This window comes from Columba livia, chromosome 5, assembly GCF_036013475.1.
Source record: "Columba livia isolate bColLiv1 breed racing homer chromosome 5, bColLiv1.pat.W.v2, whole genome shotgun sequence".
In the NCBI taxonomy this organism is placed as follows: Eukaryota; Metazoa; Chordata; class Aves; order Columbiformes; family Columbidae; genus Columba; species Columba livia.
Window position 1 is genome coordinate 36292448 of NC_088606.1, and position 19478 is coordinate 36311925.

Sequence of the window (19478 nt, forward strand, 5' to 3'; positions counted from 1 at the left end):
TTCCTGACAGCTTGAATTTTAGGTGGGCTAGTGATGAGATCTCATAACTGGCACCACACTTGGCTAACTCACCTCCAAGGGTAGCCTCATCTTACTCTCTACTTCTACTGGAAGAGGCCTGCTCCCCCCTTGACCCCAGAAAGCTCATGGTATTATTTTAGTGGTGCTAAAAAAAAAAAAGTACTGCTTTTCTGTGCTGCTCAAGAACTGGAGCCCAGCAGACCAGAAATCAACAATATATACAGAGAACCCATTAAATACTTTTGCCCTACTGACAAAAAAGGAAAGCAGCATATCTTATTCTGCTTTTTTTTTTTTTTTTTTTTTTTTCTTTCTTTAGCTATCAAAGAGCTTGGCTTTGTTCTGCTCTCATGGAGACATGAACTGTTCCCCTTAAGAAAAGCAAAAGAAATTCTGCATTTTGGAGCTCACCTATCTCCTGCAGAAGTTGGTGCAGCTGCCAAAAAAAAACCAAACCAAACCACTCCCTTTAACTTACAGGCAAGAAACTAGAACTACAGTAAGCTTTTATATTAACCTTCTCATGTCCTGGGGGTATTTCAAGAAGCTCCATTCATTTTGCATTACTTTGGGAATCGTAGCGTGTTTATATAGACCATCCAAGAATTATAAGAAAGAGGGAAGTATGTAAAAGTACCAAGTGACGCTGTTGACTTGTGGATGGAATTAATTCAAAAGAATTTGCAGGGGAAAAGCAGAAGAGCTTTAGCACATTATACCAATCTTGCTATGCCAAACAGATACTAACACAATGGTATTGTCAGTAGCCATAAAGATGTTACACATACTCGGTCTTACTTGGAAGAGGCCTATGTCCATCAACACAGCACGCCCAACATTTATTGGAGAAAAAAAAAAAGAAATGACTACCAGTGCAAAGCACCAGAATAAAAATCGAGAGTCAGGTTTTCTGCAGCCTGCAGTCGCTGATCCTGCTCCCACTCTCCAGCCTAAGCTTCAGCAGAAGCATATTGTCCTATCCAAGGTCCTACTGCAAAGGCCCCAGCTACTACAATGCACAGGCTGCCACTGTGGTGTCTCCAGTAGCTGCTACAGGAATCTGTAGAGGGATATACAGTCAGCAGCTAAGCCAAAAAGGATATGTAGGCCTTAGGTCAACCTACTGTTTAGCATCTTGACAGTGGCAAAAACTGGCCGTGCACATTCCATGCGCTGCAGTAAACAGCTCTTTTTGATAGTTTGGCCTCTTTCCAAGACAAAGACTCTCTTTAAAAGCAGCCTGTAAGCAGATACAGCTGTTCTGATTTGTAATATTTGCCAGTAGCACCAACAGCAGAGCAGCCAGTTAGGAGAGATCACACAGGAACAGCCTCTGTCAGGCCTCAAGGTTGTCAAAACAGAAAACCCAAACTAAGCAGAGGCAGCAGTGCTGGAGGGGAGCTCAGCACAGCTCCCGCAGGCTCGGCTGGGGGGAGGTTCCCTCTTGCCCTGCCTTGGTAGAGCTGCTGCCATTGCAGAGTCTCCGCACCAGCTCCACTCATTACACAGGAAGGACACCACAGCCAGCTGCTGCGCAGAGCTTGTGTGAGCTCTGTTTTCTGCGCAACCCACAATGGTGCTAACACAAAGAAAAGCTTTCTCTCTTTTTTCCTACATGTGTGTATATATATTTGTTTGTGTATGTGTGTGCATTTGTGTTTATGTGTGTGTGTATATATATATATATATATATGTGCCTGTATACACATGTAATACGTATTTTTGCTTGTACTCAGATAAAAAAGATCTGCATTTGCAGCAAATAAGAAAGCACCTCACACCAGGAAAAGTAAAATGCTCTGAGAATTTCAATGCAGGTTAACTGTACAAGCAAGATACTTACTTTATCTTGAAGCTCTCTCAAGAGAAATGAGACAGGTTGTCCATGGAGGTTTCCAGATGGAGTTGTAAGAGGGGTGTTGATATCGGCATGTGCATCCACCCAGATTACACCCAGGTGTGGGCACTGCCGTGCATGGCCACTAATGGATCCAAGTGCCAAGCTGCAAGAACAGTAGCAGAGTCTTTAGTCACCATTTCTGCTTCAGAACAACTACAAGGACAATGGGAAGTCTGCACAACTTCAGTCAGTCACTTTGTCATGTTTCAACACAGCAGACATCCGTGACAATAAAGAATGCATCCCACAGAAAGTGCATGGCATGCCACTGTCATTCCAGAAGACTCTGAGTAACTGTACAGGACTACACCAGTACTGACAGATGAGAAAGAGTTCTTTTCTCTCTCCACTGTCACCCTTCCCACACTCTACTCTTCAGCTGTTCCAGATCAAAATGATCTCTTAGAAAATCTTGTGTGGTCACTCATCAATTCTGCTATTCACCCATTTTTTATTCCAGTCATGACACCTTCCCCTACAATTCATCCGTACATGCTGCACCTTCAACTGATTCTCAGACCAAAAGTTAGAGAAAGAGAGATTCACATGTTATAAGATCTATTACAAAATGGTCTGTGTGCAGGCATTAAAAACCCATCCTAAGAGCTGACATCCTGAGAGCTGAGGGGCAAAAGAGACGCATCACTAAGCATTTAGCAATAAAGAAACCACAACAGTTCCTAAAGGGACGTGACCACACAAACTTTCCTGAACAGGAAAACCTCATTTGTATGTCTGCAGATTGCAGAACAGTCTGGAACTAAGTAGTGCTCTCTTAGAAGGTCAGATTTTTGCATCTGTCTTCTATGTTCCACCCTAGAAGTCCTAGCAATACAATAAAAATGCTGCTACCCTATGGCATTGCCAGGAAACAACCCCAAGTTGTTCTCACCTCCTCCTTATTTTTAATTAAGTTCTTAGACTCCCAGTGTCAACTGGCAGCATGCACCACTGATCGCTTCTAGTTCAACTCACCTGTGATCGCCTCCAATAGTCACACAGCTGTGTCCAGCCGCTACTGCTCTGCTTACGGCATCAGCCAACACCTGGCTGGCTGAACCCACTGACCGGGGATATGAAATCAGGTTGTTGTACAGCTCATCATTGGGAACTTGAGTGAAATTCAAATCTCCAAAGTCATGCACTTGGCATCCTGGAAACACAGCAGCAAAAGGAGAAAGCAAATTATTTAAGTAAGTGCCCAGAGAAATGTTCAAAATATGGTCTCCTCAGAAAATCAATCCGGTGAGTATGAATGAGAAGGGGATGGATTCATTTGACTACTTGCATGCCCTTGCAAACAACCATGCCACAACTTTACAGATTCGAAAGCTTAAGACGGTATTGTCACTTGTTTAGTGATTAGATATGACAATCATAGAAAGTCACCTAGAAAAAGTTTGTTAGTTTTAATTATTTCTTGGCAATTTTAACATGAAAGAGTACAGATTTTATTGCCATTTTCTCAATTAGACAGATATTGTATACAGCCTTAAATAAACTCATTTGCTCAAAGATGCCAAGGACTACACATTTCACTAACTATACCTGGGTCCTAACAGTTATTTTCCATTTTCAAACCCCACAAGAACACAGGCACAAAAGTGCCAAGTTACCAATAATGGAATTTTTCTTACAGTACTTCCAGGCAAGTCCATGAAAGACACAGCAGTACTTTCTAAGAGAACCTGTCCATTCTCTCACTACAGTATGTACTAGATGGCATCTTAATCCTGCAGCTTTGATCCCAGTCCTCTTTGAGATCCATCCTATCATTGCCAGTTACAACTTCATTAGCTGTTGAAGCCTGACAACATTCTGGGTCTAAGACTCAGCCTTTCCAAAAATATATTTCTGGCTGCTTACCCTGAAAGTCACTTCACAGGTTAGGAAACAGGGAATGGTTTTGAGTGTCATTTCCCCTCCTCCACCCATCTGGGAGCAATATTTATTAATTTGCTGCATTTAGAATTTAATTCTCTTTCATATGCATTATAGAGCTTATCCTTTGAAGTTCTGCTGTCCAATACCATGTGCTTTCTTAAGAGTTATTTAGATACCAACATTTTTAAACAGTATTTCACAGGCCAGAGCCTCTGGTTTCAGATAGGCCTGTTGCTGCAGGCACTGATAAGGACTGTGAAGGCCCCAAGGCATTTACAGCTACACCAAGACTGGCTTAATAAGTCAAGACCACCCTGAACACCAGTCATGCCTGTCCCATGTGCCCCTCAGAATCATTAGTCTGTTTGCAATTCAAAGCATCCAGGCTAGAGCTTGACATTTTCCTTCAGCCATCCTATGCCTAACAGCACACTTGGGAAAATTACGGCAAGCAAACCAACATGAAAAAACAGCCCACTGGGGCTGAGTTTCCTGCTTAATTTTCATTAAGCCATTAGTCTAATGTCTAGGGAATAGGCTCTATGAATTTGCTTGGTGGAAATAACATAAAAGTAGCTTTGAGAAAAACATTATCATCATTTCAAAGGGAGTTTTGACTGGTGAGAGGGATGAAGGAAAATGTTTGAGTCACTTGTAAGAATGAGGTGGCTGGGAAATAGGCTAACATACTGTTTGGAGCAGGGACACTGATGGACATATGTCAGGGTATTTGCTAGGAGAGGTCATGTCAGCTAAGCACAGCTACTTGACAAAGGATTAAACAAATGTGAGAAAGTACATGATCTGCAGAGACTTAAAGCAGTAAGCATAGCCATGAAATACCACTCAGGCACACAACAGCAGTTTTTTCCTCCCTTAGGCAATAGCTAATTAGCCAGCAGGAGGATGGCTCTGGAATTTCGAGCCCCCTTTGTTCAGATTTAAAGTGCTATCTGATCTCTCAGTGGCCACAACATTTTTTTTAACACTCTCTTTCATTCTGCTTCTGTGCAGAATCAGAAAAGAGCTGCATGTCCTGAGAGATGCTCAATTAACATCTCTTTTTTAAAAACTGGTGTCTTCCTGCAAGGCTACTTCGCATGCTACTTCTCACACTGCTACACACTGCAGTATTTCAAGGTTTGATGAAACTACATCAGTGTGCTCAGGAGACAAGTTTTGGAAGTAAGACTTAAAAACATTGCATCATTCAATAGGGATTCAAGAGCTTTTGGAGACTCTGTGCAAGTTAATAATACTTTTGATCTAATACCTCTGACATCTGTGGGAAGTAAATCTGCAGTTGGGAGCTGTGTTCAGTGACTTATACATTGCAGGACAGCATATTACACAATGCAATGGAAGAAATGACTGCCACTTATGTTTTGTTCTCTCTTACGGGGCAAACAAGTGCATCACAGTATTTTTACCCTTTAAAGTATGAAAAAGAATAAAAGGAAATTATATCATGATGCTCCATCTTTAAATCAGTGTAACGTAAAGAACCAACCATGCCATCTTTCACAGCACTTGAAGGAATTAGTTAATACTCTCCAGGTTAAGCTTAAGTCAGGCCAGACATGGCTGATTCCAGAAAGTGTGTTTAGAGAAGTATCACTTGTGCTCAAGAATTTCTTTCTTCTTTACCCTGCTGTCCTTTCCAGTCCCCAATTGTAAGGCAAAAAGAGCTGGTTCAGCTTTTAAATAAAAAAGCCATTTATTTCATATAATCACATCAGGTTCATACAGCTTACAGTGTGAGGATGATAGAGACAGATGGACAGACACGCACTTTCGGCATCCAGAATTCTGGGGCCTTGTCCACCTTTTGGACAGATGGTATTCTTGTATCTCCTGCATTACAATGACTCTGTCTAGTTACTTTTATAGAAAGGTCTAATGTCTGTTAAAGACAACAGATGCCTTTGTTTTTTGTTACCATCTTCAAAACTTGATTGTTTGGATAGAGTTCATAAACCTTATAGCAGCTTCTCTTCTCAGCTTTGTGTTTCCCTCTTATTTCGGCTGTTTTTCTGTGCTTGCAGAGGATAGCTCCAGTTTCCCAGGGTGATATGAATGTTTTCAGCCAACTACCCAATGACTGATTAAGATACAGCTAACCTCAGAAGTATGCACTAACCCAATCCTCAAACATTAAGAATATCTTCTTTTCCTACTATTTTTTTTCCAGTTGTGCCCAGAGTTTTGAAAGCTCTGTTTAAATGACCTTAGGGCAAAAGGAAAGCTTAAGAAAGACATAGTATGCACACACACATAAATTTGCAGTACATAGATAAACCATGTATCCTGCAGTGATGTGAAGTATATGTATGCACATGTGTACGTATATTTATTAGGACTGACCAGATATTAAAGAGATTAAATCAACATGTTCATTTGTCTTAGTTCTTACTGAATAGCAAAGAAAAATCATTTCAAATTATTGAAGTAATAATTGCTATATTTTCTTATCTTCTTTTTAGAGTGTCTCAGATATTAGTTTAATACCTGAAGACCTCAATTGTTTTCCATTTCATCTGCTTGTTTGCACATAGTTTTGATTTCAATAAATTAAAAAACTAAATCTTTCCCAACTACGTTATTATACACAACATAGAAATTGCTTAATGGACAGACATGCTGCAGTGCAGTGTAATCTGGTGGATCTTCACATTATATGCCCATTAGTGAAAGATTTATATAACCCACCACACCAAACAACATGCACTTTCTTTGGTACTTGAGGCATTCTTTAAGACACTAATACCTAAAACAAACAGCTTTTTAAATCAGCATACAAAGTTAACATGAAGAATATGTATAGGCCTTTTAAAATGCAGTGGATCCAAGTTCTGAAAACTAGAAAAATATGTGAGCAGATAGGAAAGCCAGCTTCCTTACGTTAATTAGAAAGCACAGCACCCACACCATCTGTCAGTGGAGCAGGTCAGGTCTAGCCAGGACTGAAGTTATTTTCAAATTAAACAGTACCATACAGCACTTACTGACTAAACACCACAGACATTTTGCTAGTAAATAAATAATATGAAATTAAATATGATCAAAGAAGTCTTCCATTCCACTTTCAAGCTCTGACAAATTACATTCAAATGAAAAATATATTGTTTGATTCATTAGTCAATTATCAATGGTGCAGAAAATTTATAACAACCAAGTCCATACAAGTCAGCTCCATCAGGACTTTGGCTCAAGAGGAGATCACTTTTTCAAGTGAGGAAAACAAACAAAGAAAAAAAAGGCTTGATTGATCTATTTCTGTTACAGGAGCTTGAAAAAGATGAGGGAGATAAAGGTGTCAGTCTGAATACGAACACACAGCATAGTTACACAGAGAAGATGGATATATGCACAGCAGTCCTCCTGTTAGTATGAACGATTAGTTTGCAATTCTACAGTTTAGGAATGTAATCCTCAGTGGTTCAGTGCCCCCCTCTGACACAGTTCCATTAACAGAGTTGCTTGGGGACACATTTCAGCCAAAAATAAACAAATTAGCTTGAAAGAGTTGGTACAGTAGGCCTTTCCTAGGTCAACTTATTTTGACCAGAACACGTTAGGGAAGGTTCACACAAGCATTCAACTGGCAGACTGGGGACAAGATGCAGCCATTTCTTCAGCCTGCACAGCCAGAAGCAGCACTTTACTTATATCTGATAAAATAAATCAACATTTTTCATAATTAGGAGCCTAACTTACACTTAGGGTAAAAAAAAAAAAAAAAAAAAAAAAGGTAGAAAATTAAATTAAGAACATATTTAAGAAAAGTTTCCTGCATGCCTTTTCAAATGAGCTACTAATGTAGCACTTGGCCTCAACGCAATGATGCTCCTAGTAAGGATGGCCTTGAGCAAGCTATCATCTTAAGCAAAATAAAGTCCATTTATTCAGTACCCACAGCAGGCAGCAGTTACTATAGTAAATCATTTTCCTGTACAGATTTAGAGAACATTTTCTTTTATAAAAGCAGGTGGCTCTTAAGTCTGGGGGCATTTAACTGGAGCCCATGTGGGCAGCAGCAGGGAGCACCTCCCTCTCCTCCTCTTCCTCCACTAGGATGCTGCACCAGAGCCAGAAGCGACAAACCAATAGTAGGAGATTCAGCTTTCCAAACCCAGGCTGTCTGCTGACACTGCTACTGTAACAACTGTAACAGCTCTGCCAGGCAGCAAACAGGGACTGCAACGAAAGCATGTGGAACGTGAGGTAGAAACAATACAGGTTAAAAAAAAATTCCTAAATTAATGGGCAAAATCATGTATTTTACTCTTCCCATTTTCTACACCCTGCTGAACTACTTTCAAAGGCATCTGGAAATCCCACAGTTGTAACACACATAGTATGAAGTAAGATAAAATAAAACCGCTCACATGAAAGCATCACTCTTGCAAACTGTCTTCTCAGATTACAGCCCATTTAGTGAATCACTAGACAGGCTTTTCAGGAAGCAATGACTATTATGAACAATGTTTATAGACAAACTTAACATCTTCCATCCCGTGAACAAAAGGAAGGGCTACAAGCTGTTACCATCCTTATTTTTAGTATGAACTCATTGGCTTATGGTAGGGACCTTGTAATCCTTCCTCAGAGACACTATCAAAATGTTGCACAACAGCAAACAAATGACAATTCATTATGACCAGCACATTCTGAAGCCTCTTTAAGACAGTTTTAACCCTCCAGAATTATCCAGGGTGTGTGTATAAGAACTATACAAAGTGCATACTTTTGTTTTACATGAATATGAAATTAGGCTAGCAAGGTTCCCACTACAAGAGACAGACTTCAGCAGCCTAGTTCAACCATAACCTTCTTGCTTGGAAGTTCATATACAGTGCCTAATTTTCTTTAAACTGAATATGGAAGAAATCTATTAGATACAGACATTTGATGGCTCAATAGGTTTCCATCAGCCCTAAAATTTCACTTCCTAGAAGGCAAGTTCATGTCTCAGTAATTTCCATCCTACCTTTTGGAATTTTGAAAGGTCTGGTTTAAGATAAAGCTTCTATACCTGTTGAAAAGGCTTCAGCTCATACAACAGCAACCAGCAAACCCAATTACAACTGCTACCCCAAGTCACTAGTCTCAAGTTATCCCTTGCATAAAATGAGCTAAGAAATACTTCTTTTGCCAACCCCATATCAAGCAGCCTCCTTATTTCCCTTTGATAACTGTTCACAAATTTCCTCACTTATGAAATCCAGTGCACGTGACCTGAAGAGGTCTCCAAAAAACGTCAGCATCAGGTGTTGGGAAACATTTGCACTGTGGCTTGCATCAGAGAGAAGACAAGGGCGCAGCTATTGCAGTCTGCCGACCCACCAAGCCCTGCACAAGTTCTAATTCCCTTCAAACAAGCTTAACCTAGAAACAGTTCTCAATAGCAAGAACACAAGTAGGCACTTTTAGCCGTAGGAAGTCAAAATGCCAAAACAGCTCTTTCCTCAACAACAACCACCTTGTACTTTGGATCATTACAGAAGCAGTTATTATATTAGTTAACCCAGAGAGATAACACATGAGAATAAGGGAGATCAGAATACAGAGATTACTGAAGTTCTCTCCCTCCCTCTTATGAGCTGCAAGAAAATAGTATCAGAACAGCTCATTTCTTCATATTCTAATGAAAGATCTATTTTTTGGTTGGTTGGATTTTGGTTTCATATTTGACTTCAGTGCCTCATTCCTGGCTTTTCAACAGGTGGTTTTACAGCAGAAATTTCCACTTTCCATCCAAAAATAATCCTCTGTACCGTATTCACATAAGCACATACCTGCCATAGGTATCTTGAACTTGTGAATTCACAACAATAGACAGTATTCAAGTTTCAAATGAGAAAGTAGTAACAGATTTTGTACACCATAAATCAGATGAAACCCCAGCTCATTGCCTAAATTTTCTCTCTGTCATCTCCCTTTGTGCCCCTCCCCAGTAACTCCTCTCCTTCAACACCATTCATACTAAAAAATAAAATAGCAAGTGATTTAAACTTACTCCAATCCAGAGATGATTTTAAGGGCAAAGAAGTTTGGGTAACTCATGTATTAAAACTAATTGGACAATATAAAAATACTAAGGATGAAGAGCATCGCCATAAAACCAAAGAAATACAAAACACCCAAGAGCTCTGTTCTTTGGTCTTTGAATCTAATCTCCCTTTATTGAAAGATTAGGAAGAAATAATCAGTCCAGGTTTCCTGATCTACATAAGCACAGCTTATTTTTTTAGGTATATTTAAACTAAACAAATATGAGGAGCAATTGCAATTAAAGTACCAAGTGACGTTTACCCTAGATTTTTTGTAAAGTCAGCTTCACAGATCATATGCAACCTCAAATATGTATCATCCAAATGGGAAGGCAGGAAAAAAATAAAAATCAACAAATCCATGACTGACACAAAGCTTTTCATTCAGAAGCAAAATCAAGCAGATGGTGTCCTCCATCAGTGTGGGGAAGGGAAGGGAAGCAGAACTGACCTGCTATAAGGAATGCTAAGCCTCCGTGTACTTTCACTGCTAGCATTTTTCTAGTAACTTCTAAGGCTAGTTGTAATCAATCATGCAAGCATCAAAGGGTACAACATTCAAAAGGATAAGCACCAGAACTGCTGTTTGAGCACACTCCCCCACTGCTAGCTTAGTGTCCCCTGCTCAAGGCGAGGTAGCCGATGAGGCCTGTTGTGAAGAAACAGCCTAGGAACAGCCTCAGCAGAGGCCTCCCCAAAACAGCTCTCCTCCAAAACCTCTGCAGGGTTCCTGCCTGCTGGGTTATCAGAGCCCGCTCCTGGCTGCCTTCCCACAGGGAGTGGAGCAGCACCTGCCCTTAATGCATTCTGACAACTGGCAGCATTTCAATGACTCATTGCAAATGCCAGTTAGCACCAGTCCACGTGACTGTGCTTTGATTTTTGCCAAACCATTGGTCTTTGAAAATAACTAACCATGGCTGAACAACATTTGAGAGGTAAACAAAAATAGAGTCTCTTGGATCTCTAGCTAGCTCTGCATAAATAAAGAGGTCATTTGAATAGAAATAAAAATAAATAGTTCCAGAAATAAGGTGCAGTACTACATAAGCATGTTTTACTGGTATTATAATATTAAACAGAAGAGTCTGTGCATGCTTGTGCCTAAGGAAAAGTAAGGAAAAACAAGAGGACTGCCATTTACCTATTCTGTTTCAGGGAAAAAAAGAGGGGTAGGGTCTGCTGGGCTGTGGGGAGTGGCAATTAAGGCATTCCCATTTCTGCTTTGTAGGGCAGAAGACTCAGCTGTTAGTCTAACATCTTTATACTATATCCCAACCAATTTTTTTTCCTTAGAATGTTCCTAGAAAATTAATACAGTTAGCTTTGACACTAGTGTCAGCAGATGTGATCAGAAAGAATCCTTGAGCAGTAGCATTTCTCATCTCAACAAAGCAGAGATTTATCTAAAAAAACATGCTGCTTAAAATGCCAGTAGTTATTCAAAGTTTTGTCTGTCTCCCATTGCAACTTTATCAACAGCAGAAAAATGTGAGGAAAGAGCCTAAAGATGACAGATCTTCATTGCCATAATATACTCTTGCAAAAGCTGGTAGCCCATGGCTTGGACAAGTGCACTCTCTGCTGGGTTAAGAACTGGCTGGAGGGCCAGGCCCAGAGAGTGCTGGTGAATGGGGCTGCATCCAGCTGGCGGCCAGTCACTAGTGGTGTTCCCCAGGGGTCAGTGTTGGGTCCAGTCCTGTTTAACATCTTTATTGACGATTTAGATGAGGGAATTGAGACCATCATCAGTAAATTTGCTGATGACACCAAGTTGGGAGGGAGTGTCGACCTGCTGGAAGGCAGGAGGGCTCTGCAGAGGGATCTGGATAGACTGGAAAAATGGGCTGATTCCAATGGGATGAAGTTCAATAAGGCCAAATGCCGGGTGCTGCACTTTGGTCACAACAACCCCCTGCAGCGCTACAGGCTGGGCGCAGAGTGGCTGGAGAGCAGTCAGACAGAAAGGGACCTGGGGGTACTAATTGACAGGAAGCTCAACATGAGCCAACAGTGTGCCCAGGTGGCCAAGAAGGCCAACGGTATCCTGTCCTGTATCAAAAACAGCGTGGTCAGCAGGACAAGGGAAGTGATCCTTCCCCTGTACTCTGCATTGGTGAGGCCACACCTGGAGTATTGTGTTCAGTTCTGGGCCCCTCAGTTCAGGAAAGACATTGAAGTGCTGGAGCGGGTCCAGAGAAGAGCAACACGACTGGTGAAGGGACTTGAACAGAAGACCTATGGGGAGAGGCTGAGGGAGCTGGGGTTGTTTAGTCTAGAGAAGAGGAGGCTTAGAGGTGACCTCATCGCTCTCTATAACTACCTGAAGGGAAGTTATAGCCAGGTGGGGATTGGTCTCTTCTCCCAGGCAGTTAGCAATAGGACAAGGGGGCGTGGGCTTAAACTCTGCCAGGGGAAATTTAGGCTGGATATTCAAAAGAAATTCTTTACAGAGAGAGTGGTCAGGCATTGGAATGGCCTGCCCAGGGAGGTGGTGGACTCGCCGTCCCTGGAGGTTTTTAAACTGAGATTGGACATGGCACTTGGTGAGGACTTAGTTAGTTAGTTAGTAAACGGACTAGAGTTGGACCAAGGGTTGGACTCGATGATCTCTGAGGTCTTTTCCAACCCAGTTGATTCTGTGATCTATGCAATAAATTTAGACTTTATTGGAATTCTACATATTAGAGATACATGACTGGCTCTACTAAACTAGAGTCTTTAAAAGATTAAAATACTGAGCTTTGAAGGGAAACAGAGATAGTGCAAAGCTAAACTAGATTCTAATCCAAGAATACTGAACTCCTGATAGGTCTTTTTTTTAACGTAAATGGATCTTTGTCAAACTACAGTCTGTACATTGAATCCTAATTCAAATATAGGGCAAGCAGAATGGTAGAGGTTTTTCAAAGTCTTCAGGGATACAGGCAACTCTTTAAACAAATATTTAGTGGGTGGGCTGACAAAAAATATCTTCCCAATACTGCAGCTGTAACTCTTGCCAGGCCAAATCTGCTGAACCCCAGCACCAGTACTTCATCGTGCACACCTTGGCGCATAACTAAAACACCATTTATCTTCACAGACTCACAGAATGTCAGGGATTGGAAGGGACCTCGAAAGATCATCTAGTCCAGTCCCCCTGCTGGAGCAGGAACACCTAGATGAGGATACACAGAAAGGTGTCCAGGCGGGTTTTGAATGTCTCCAGAGTAGGAGACTCCACAGCCTCCCTGGGCAGCCTGTTCCAGTGTTCTGTCACCCTCACTGAGAAGAAGTTTCTTCTCAATTTTAAGTGGAACCTCTTCTGTTCCAATTTGAATCCATTACCCTTTGTCCTGCCATTAGTTGTCACCAAGGAGAACCTGGCTCCATCCTCGTGACACTCACCCTTTATATATTTGTAAACATTGATAAGGTCACACCTCAGTCTCCTCTTCTCCAAGCTAAAGAGCCCCAGCTCCCTCAGCCTTTCCTTGTAAAGGAGATGCTCCACACCCCTCTTAAACTCTTCACTCAAGAAGATTTAGGTGGAAAAAGAGAAGATATATGTAGAAGAAGCTGTTTCATGATTTATTGTTAAGACTGAAACTAGCCATATGAGAAATGTTGGTGAGACAGCAAAGTTGAATTGCTGGTTTTGGCAGCAGATGTCAGTCAGAATCCATTGGTTTTAGGTAAAGCAGGAGCATATCTCCAGATATATGAGCATTAGCAGCTCCATTCCTCTTTTAGAGGAGGTTACTCCTTTCTGAATCACTACACAGACCTCCTGAAACCTGTTACTGAAGAGTTTTGTTCTGTTCAAACAACAGAAGAGTAATAGGAAGGTCATTCTCTTTGATAGGTCTAGCTCTGCTTCTGTCTGTTAATCCCATGTCTCTGCAGTCCACTAACTAGTCAAACCAGCAACTCAGACCCAAACTTTGTTAATCAATTCTAGGGTAATCCAAGCCCAACAATGAACACTTGGGAAGAAATTTTATACTGAAGTTGTTCGATGTTAGCAACAGCAGAGGTGCTCTAAGTCACCTTAAGGGCTCTAGTAATTAATACAACAGCTCTCTATTACTTATAGAAATCTGAAAATGGTCCTTTTCTCCTTCAAGTAAGAGGACTAGGGAACACTCTGAATTTAAGTTTGATCATATTATCTGCTTAATCTGCAGCAAACAGGAGAGGTCAAAAAATTATCACTTTAAAGAACTTCATACTTTGCATCTTCCATAGCTTACATCAAGTTCATCTGTCACCTATCTTCCCTGCTTCTTCCCACCACAAGTCCAAGGGCCTCCACATATTGCATCCATTTCTCTTTACTGCCAGAAGAATCCACAGTCCTGCAAGCTTTGTACCCTTTCCTCCCCCATGTCAGGGAGCTATGGTTCTCTATTTCATACAGCACTTTTACTTCTTTGGCAAGATGGAAGAGTCCTTTAATGTGTTAATATTTTAGTTTCCCTCACGAGAAGAAGCAAATCCAAAAGACAAACATCACCAAGGTGTATTAAAAGCCCTACAGGCTTTGTCAGTTATATTTTAAATTATTCCTGCTACAGACTTTCACACCCACTGTTTCTTCGCTTTGGAGTTGGACTCTGGCTACATTAACTTTACCCCCGAGTACACCTTCAGCTATTACGTAGCAGTGCTCTCTCTGCTCCTAACAAGGGGATAAAAGTCAAGTTAGTAGTCCAGATTCATCTTTGACAGCCTGGTACAGACCAGTGATACCACCTGCCTCGGAGCTCCCTCCTCATATTTCAGCCTAAGCATAACTAAGCTGTTCATAGGCAGTCATCATTGTAGGCAGCCAAGAATTTATCGTACTATGTAGGCACAGTCACAGTCTCTTTCAAGGGAAGGATCTCCTAAAAAATAGATATATATACATATATATACACACACACACATATATATATATGTATATATATATATATTTTTATATAAAAAGGAGCAGCAGCTCAGGACACTGCAATACATCTATGGAAGAACAGAAATTAGGATAGGGTGAAAGGAACAATAAAATTGTCTCCCAAAGATACCAGCCAGTGAAAGCAAAATTCATAACAGTGCAAAAAGGAGGAAACAAAGGTCTAGTGTTCTCACTCTGCTGTGGCTTGAGCACTATCAACAGAAGTCATTAACTCAGGCATACAAACACACGAAAAACTATCTGGTTGCTTCATATTCAAAGGAACAAAGTATCTACACATACAACTACAACAAACTAATGCGGTGCATGTGTCTTACTATCTAAATGCTACATTTTTGAGGAGACTTCAGAGCATCTTCATTTTATACAGGCTGAATTGAATTTGAATATACAAACGGAAACTGAATAAATAAAACTTTACAATTTCAGACAAACAAAACAATCTGGTGACCAGAAATGTCTTCCACTTGGAAGTTACTGTTAATAGAGCATTTTCATTACAGGAACACTGCCTCTTTCCCCGCTCTATACTTTCTTAGACTGCCTAGAATCCCCCCTTCCACTGGAAAGCATCATTCCACAGCTGGCCTTACGCCTGCTTACAAGCTTGTAATGACAAGGAAAATCATGTTACTACAATTTTGAATTTCTAGAATATCCATGTTAATAACAAAACTAATACAGTAGCTCTATTGTCTTATTCATTGTACAAGAAGAAAATTCATAGTGTTAGAAAGACGAAAAAGAAAACAGCTAACATCCTACTGCCAATTGAGTGTACCAAAGGAGTCCAAGCAACAGCACTATTACCACAATACTACAGGCAAAGCTATTCTGCCAGCCCAGGGAACAAAAATAAACAGCACCTCACCCCTCCCAACCCAATCATTTGTGAAGTTTCCATGAAAAACAGATGCACACAATACAAAAGGGTACATGGAAGTGTCCTCTTCAATCTACCACCCTACGCTCAAGCAGATTGTCTTTGCACAATAAAGAACTCCTCTGTGCATGCTGGTCACTGGCATTGTTTCAGGATGGGCTCTCACAGCAGAACCCATTACAATCCATCTGCCATCTGAACCTGTTCATAAGAGAACTGCAGAGATTTAAACAGCAATAAACATCAACAGACCGGAAAAAAAACCCCTACCTCAGTGGAGGAATATGTCAGCAACAGGAAACTGTAGGATGAAGAAAGAAGCCTTTAAAAATTCTAAGGGAACAGCAAGAAAATATCTCTATGTGCATTATTAATGAGTAAAGAGCCCATAAGCAACTAAATAGGGAAAGTATTTTTCACCATCCATGTATTTTTAGTTTAGCTTGCTTCATTTCTGTCCCCACATCTTTTTGTTACTGGAATCCAGAAAGGGCTTGTTCCTATTGAAGTGAGCTTGTGTCATACAATTGAGTTTTTTTCTAGTGTATTTTTTTCCCAAAAATAATTCTTAGGAAATGGAAGTATTAGATCTGAACTACTTGAAAGAGAACCCCCAGCCTTCCAGTGTAAGATTCTGTCATAAATATAAACTGCTGCCTATAGTTTTGTCTAGAAGAATATCCTCTCTTCAAACCTGGTAACTTGATAGTTTTAAACAAACTCTCAGCTCAGCAACATCTAGAACTGCTTTTAGTCCAGTACATAAGACCTCTTTTAGACATGCTCTTCTATGTTCATAGAGGTTATAAATCATGCTCACTAAAATTTAAGTATTGCCAAAGATGGCATACGTCTCAACTTCGCACAAAGCAAGTTGGAAAAGAATGTCTACTCATCTGATTGCAAACTGGGACTTTTCAGCTTGTGAATCATAACATATGCAGAAGCCCACAGGGCTGCACAAAACAATAGCTTCCGTTCTAAAGAGGCTTTATTACTCAGAATGAATTTGCTAGAGGGTTATTAGGCAATTATCTTTCCTCTGCATGCATCTAAACTCCACTGATACTAATCACACATAGAACTATGTTCTTAGATCTGGTTTATCTGTGGTCCCCCCCTGCAATCCATCCCCATCCTACAGTTTTCAGTAACACTTCTAGATTAAAGATTCTCCAAGACAGAGTTCAGCTTTACAAGTTTCTATCCCTCATGTCCTGTTTCTAATAACTGTTACATAGTTTTCTGCAGGTCTCAGTTTGTAAAAGCAATAGATGTGAGAAGCTGAAACACAATGGATTTGCTTGAATAACAGCAGGCGTAACAGTGAAAAAAAAACAGAAACTTTCCATTCACACAGTGCTATTTGAAAGTGTTGTCTGAAGCTCCGCTTTGAAAAGTCCTCATACACAAATCTGAGGATTTCTCCAGAGTACTGAATTTCATCACTTGAAAGCACACAAGTATTTTAGGAACAAGCACAGCAGCTGGTAATGAAGACGGAAAAGAAAACGTGACGTGAGAAATCGAGGAACGTGGTCAAGAGTACTGAGCGCATACACTGAGTGCACATAACGTTTTAAATGGCCTCACGTCTCCCTGGTTTTTTTTAAGTCAACACGGGAGCAGCACACACTCCATATGCCAGTAAAGCACTCAAAACGCCACCGCAGCAGGCAGAGGGGCGCACCCGGCTGTTCGTGGGGGGTGAGCCGGCAGCCCCAGCCTTTGTTCACGGGACCCGCCAGGGCCCCGCAGCGGCTGCGGGCGCCGCCGGCTGGTCTGCGATGAGCCATCCTCTCCCGATACCGCACCAGGCGGTGGGCATCGCCCTGCCCCGGTGGTTCGGGGGCATTTCGGGTTTCGCGCTTCACTGGAATGAACCGTTTGCACCCCATCCCACCCCGCCCCGCCGGGGTTCGCGGCAGTGGCTGAGTCACGCTTTGCCGAGACGCGCTGTGAAAGGGATGCCCGGCCAGGGGAGGGGAAGATGGAAGAGGAGGGCAGCCCCGCAGTCCTGTCCCCTCCGCCCCCCTTCACCCGCCGCCGCGCCTCACCGAGCCCAGCCAGCCGCTCCACCAGCCCCGCGGCGCGCACGGTAGCGGGGCCGCGATCCACTCCCCGTCGTTTCTGCGAGACAAAGAGAAGGGGACGCGTTAGCCAGCGCTGCCTGCGGCCAGGTGCGCGAGCCCCGCCGAGGGGACGGGAGCCGAGCGGCTGCGGCACCCGCGAAGGGCGACTCGTCCCCGCTGCCGCGATGCCCACCTGTCCTCTGGAGAGCGGGGCTCCCACCAGCGCCACGGAGTGCGCCTGCTTGGGCAGCCGCAGCCCCGCGTCCGCCTGCCTGGAGAAGAGCCGGGTGAGGCCGCTGCGCAGGGACATGGTGCAGGAGCCGCCAGGCGATGCGGAGCGATGTCCCAACCGTCACCGCCGCGCGCCTTTTAACGAGCTCCCGCGCGGCGCGGCCCGGAGCCGGCTCCCGCCCCCGCCCCGCACACCTCCGCGCCGCCCAGCCAACGGCAGCGCGCGCGCCCGGAGGTGTGTCCCGCCCCCCGCGGCGCACGCGGCCCCGCCCGCTACAGCCGGGGGGAGGGGCAGCGCCCGGCAGAACGGGAGCGGCACCGCGGCGCCGGCAGCGGCTCCTCGGCCGCCCCTCTCCCTCACCTCCTCCTCGCCGGGGTTTTTCCACTCCCGACCGCCGCCTCCTCGCTGGGACCCTGGGCCGCCTCGCCTCGCTGCCGGGGGCGGGCAGAGCCGCCAGGCCCCAGCAGGGTGGCGGGCTGCGGTCCCTGCACCGCCGCCTCCACCCAGTGCCCCGGAGCAGGTGCAGCACCGACTCCCCTTGCCCGAGAGGACAGGCCCGAAGCACCGGCACAGCGCAGCGAGAGAGGCCCCGGGGAATGCCCCTTCCCTCGGCCGCGGTGAGAGACCGGGCCCTGCAGGGATGGAGCTTGGCTTGAAATGGCAAAACTTGAAACCATCCGGGGGGAAAAACACCACCTCGGCCCGGCTCCCCTGCTCACCATACCGCGCTCCCGAGAGCCACCTCACAGCAACGCCGCTCCTTGGCTTTACCAAAGAAAAGCTGAGGTGATGCTCATCATCTGATAACAAAGCACTAAAAAGCCACCTCTCCAGCACCTGCCGCAAGCATCCGATCTTGGGGTGTCTCAGCCTGAGATAACTCGCAAGTTCTCAAAGCTCTCACTGTTCCTATTCACAGTGCAGCTGAAGGCTTATGATTAAGAAATTACTCAAAAACTAGTAAATGCCCCCATCTTTCCCTTCTGTGACAAGATGACGTGACTCCTACTGTCTAATATGCAACCCTACATACACATTTGAAAGAAAGGCTAGCAGCGCTCATGAGAAGAGAGATGACGGGGCGCAAACACGGCTAAACTGGGACTTGCCAGTGACACACAAAAAGAGACCCACTCACACCTCCCGGTTTTCCTCGTAAGATTTCCAATTCCTCTCCTCGTCTCTTAGATCCCAGTAAGTTCCCATTTCTTTTTGTTAATGTGAATTACCATTGCCATCCCTCCAGGAGCTCACACACACTTTCCCTCCTGTCACCAGCTTTCTCACTCTTCACATTGCTTTTTCTTCTTCTACCCCTTACTCCAATTTTCCTTTCCCCTTCTCCCTGTCCCTGTCTCCTAGGTTGTCATACCAGAGCTCCTAGTTTTTTACTTCAGTCCTTCTCACCTGCCTTTTCAAATATTTCTTCCCTTTTTAAAAAACCTGTAACGCCACTTTCTATTTATTTTCCAGTTTCACTCCATCTATAAACTTCTT

The 19478-nt window shown here is 43.2% G+C and overlaps 1 protein-coding gene across 2 annotated transcripts in view; it reads right to left on the bottom strand.

The window, feature by feature from the left end:
• ARG2 (arginase 2) overlaps positions 1–19478 on the bottom strand; it is a 26962-nt gene that overhangs the window by 6134 nt on the left and 1350 nt on the right. The window contains exons 1-4 of one of the 2 annotated variants that reach the window (XM_065064353.1): positions 17943–18225; positions 17735–17807; positions 2897–3074; positions 1865–2024 (exon numbers count right to left, since the gene is read on the bottom strand). In XM_065064353.1, the coding sequence (XP_064920425.1) occupies positions 1865–2024; positions 2897–3074; positions 17735–17807; positions 17943–18059 (528 nt within the window). In that variant the 5' untranslated portion in view covers positions 18060–18225. Of the gene's footprint in view, positions 1–1864; positions 2025–2896; positions 3075–17734; positions 17808–17942; positions 18226–19478 lie in introns of those variants that run through there. The other variant, XM_065064354.1, reaches the window with a different exon arrangement.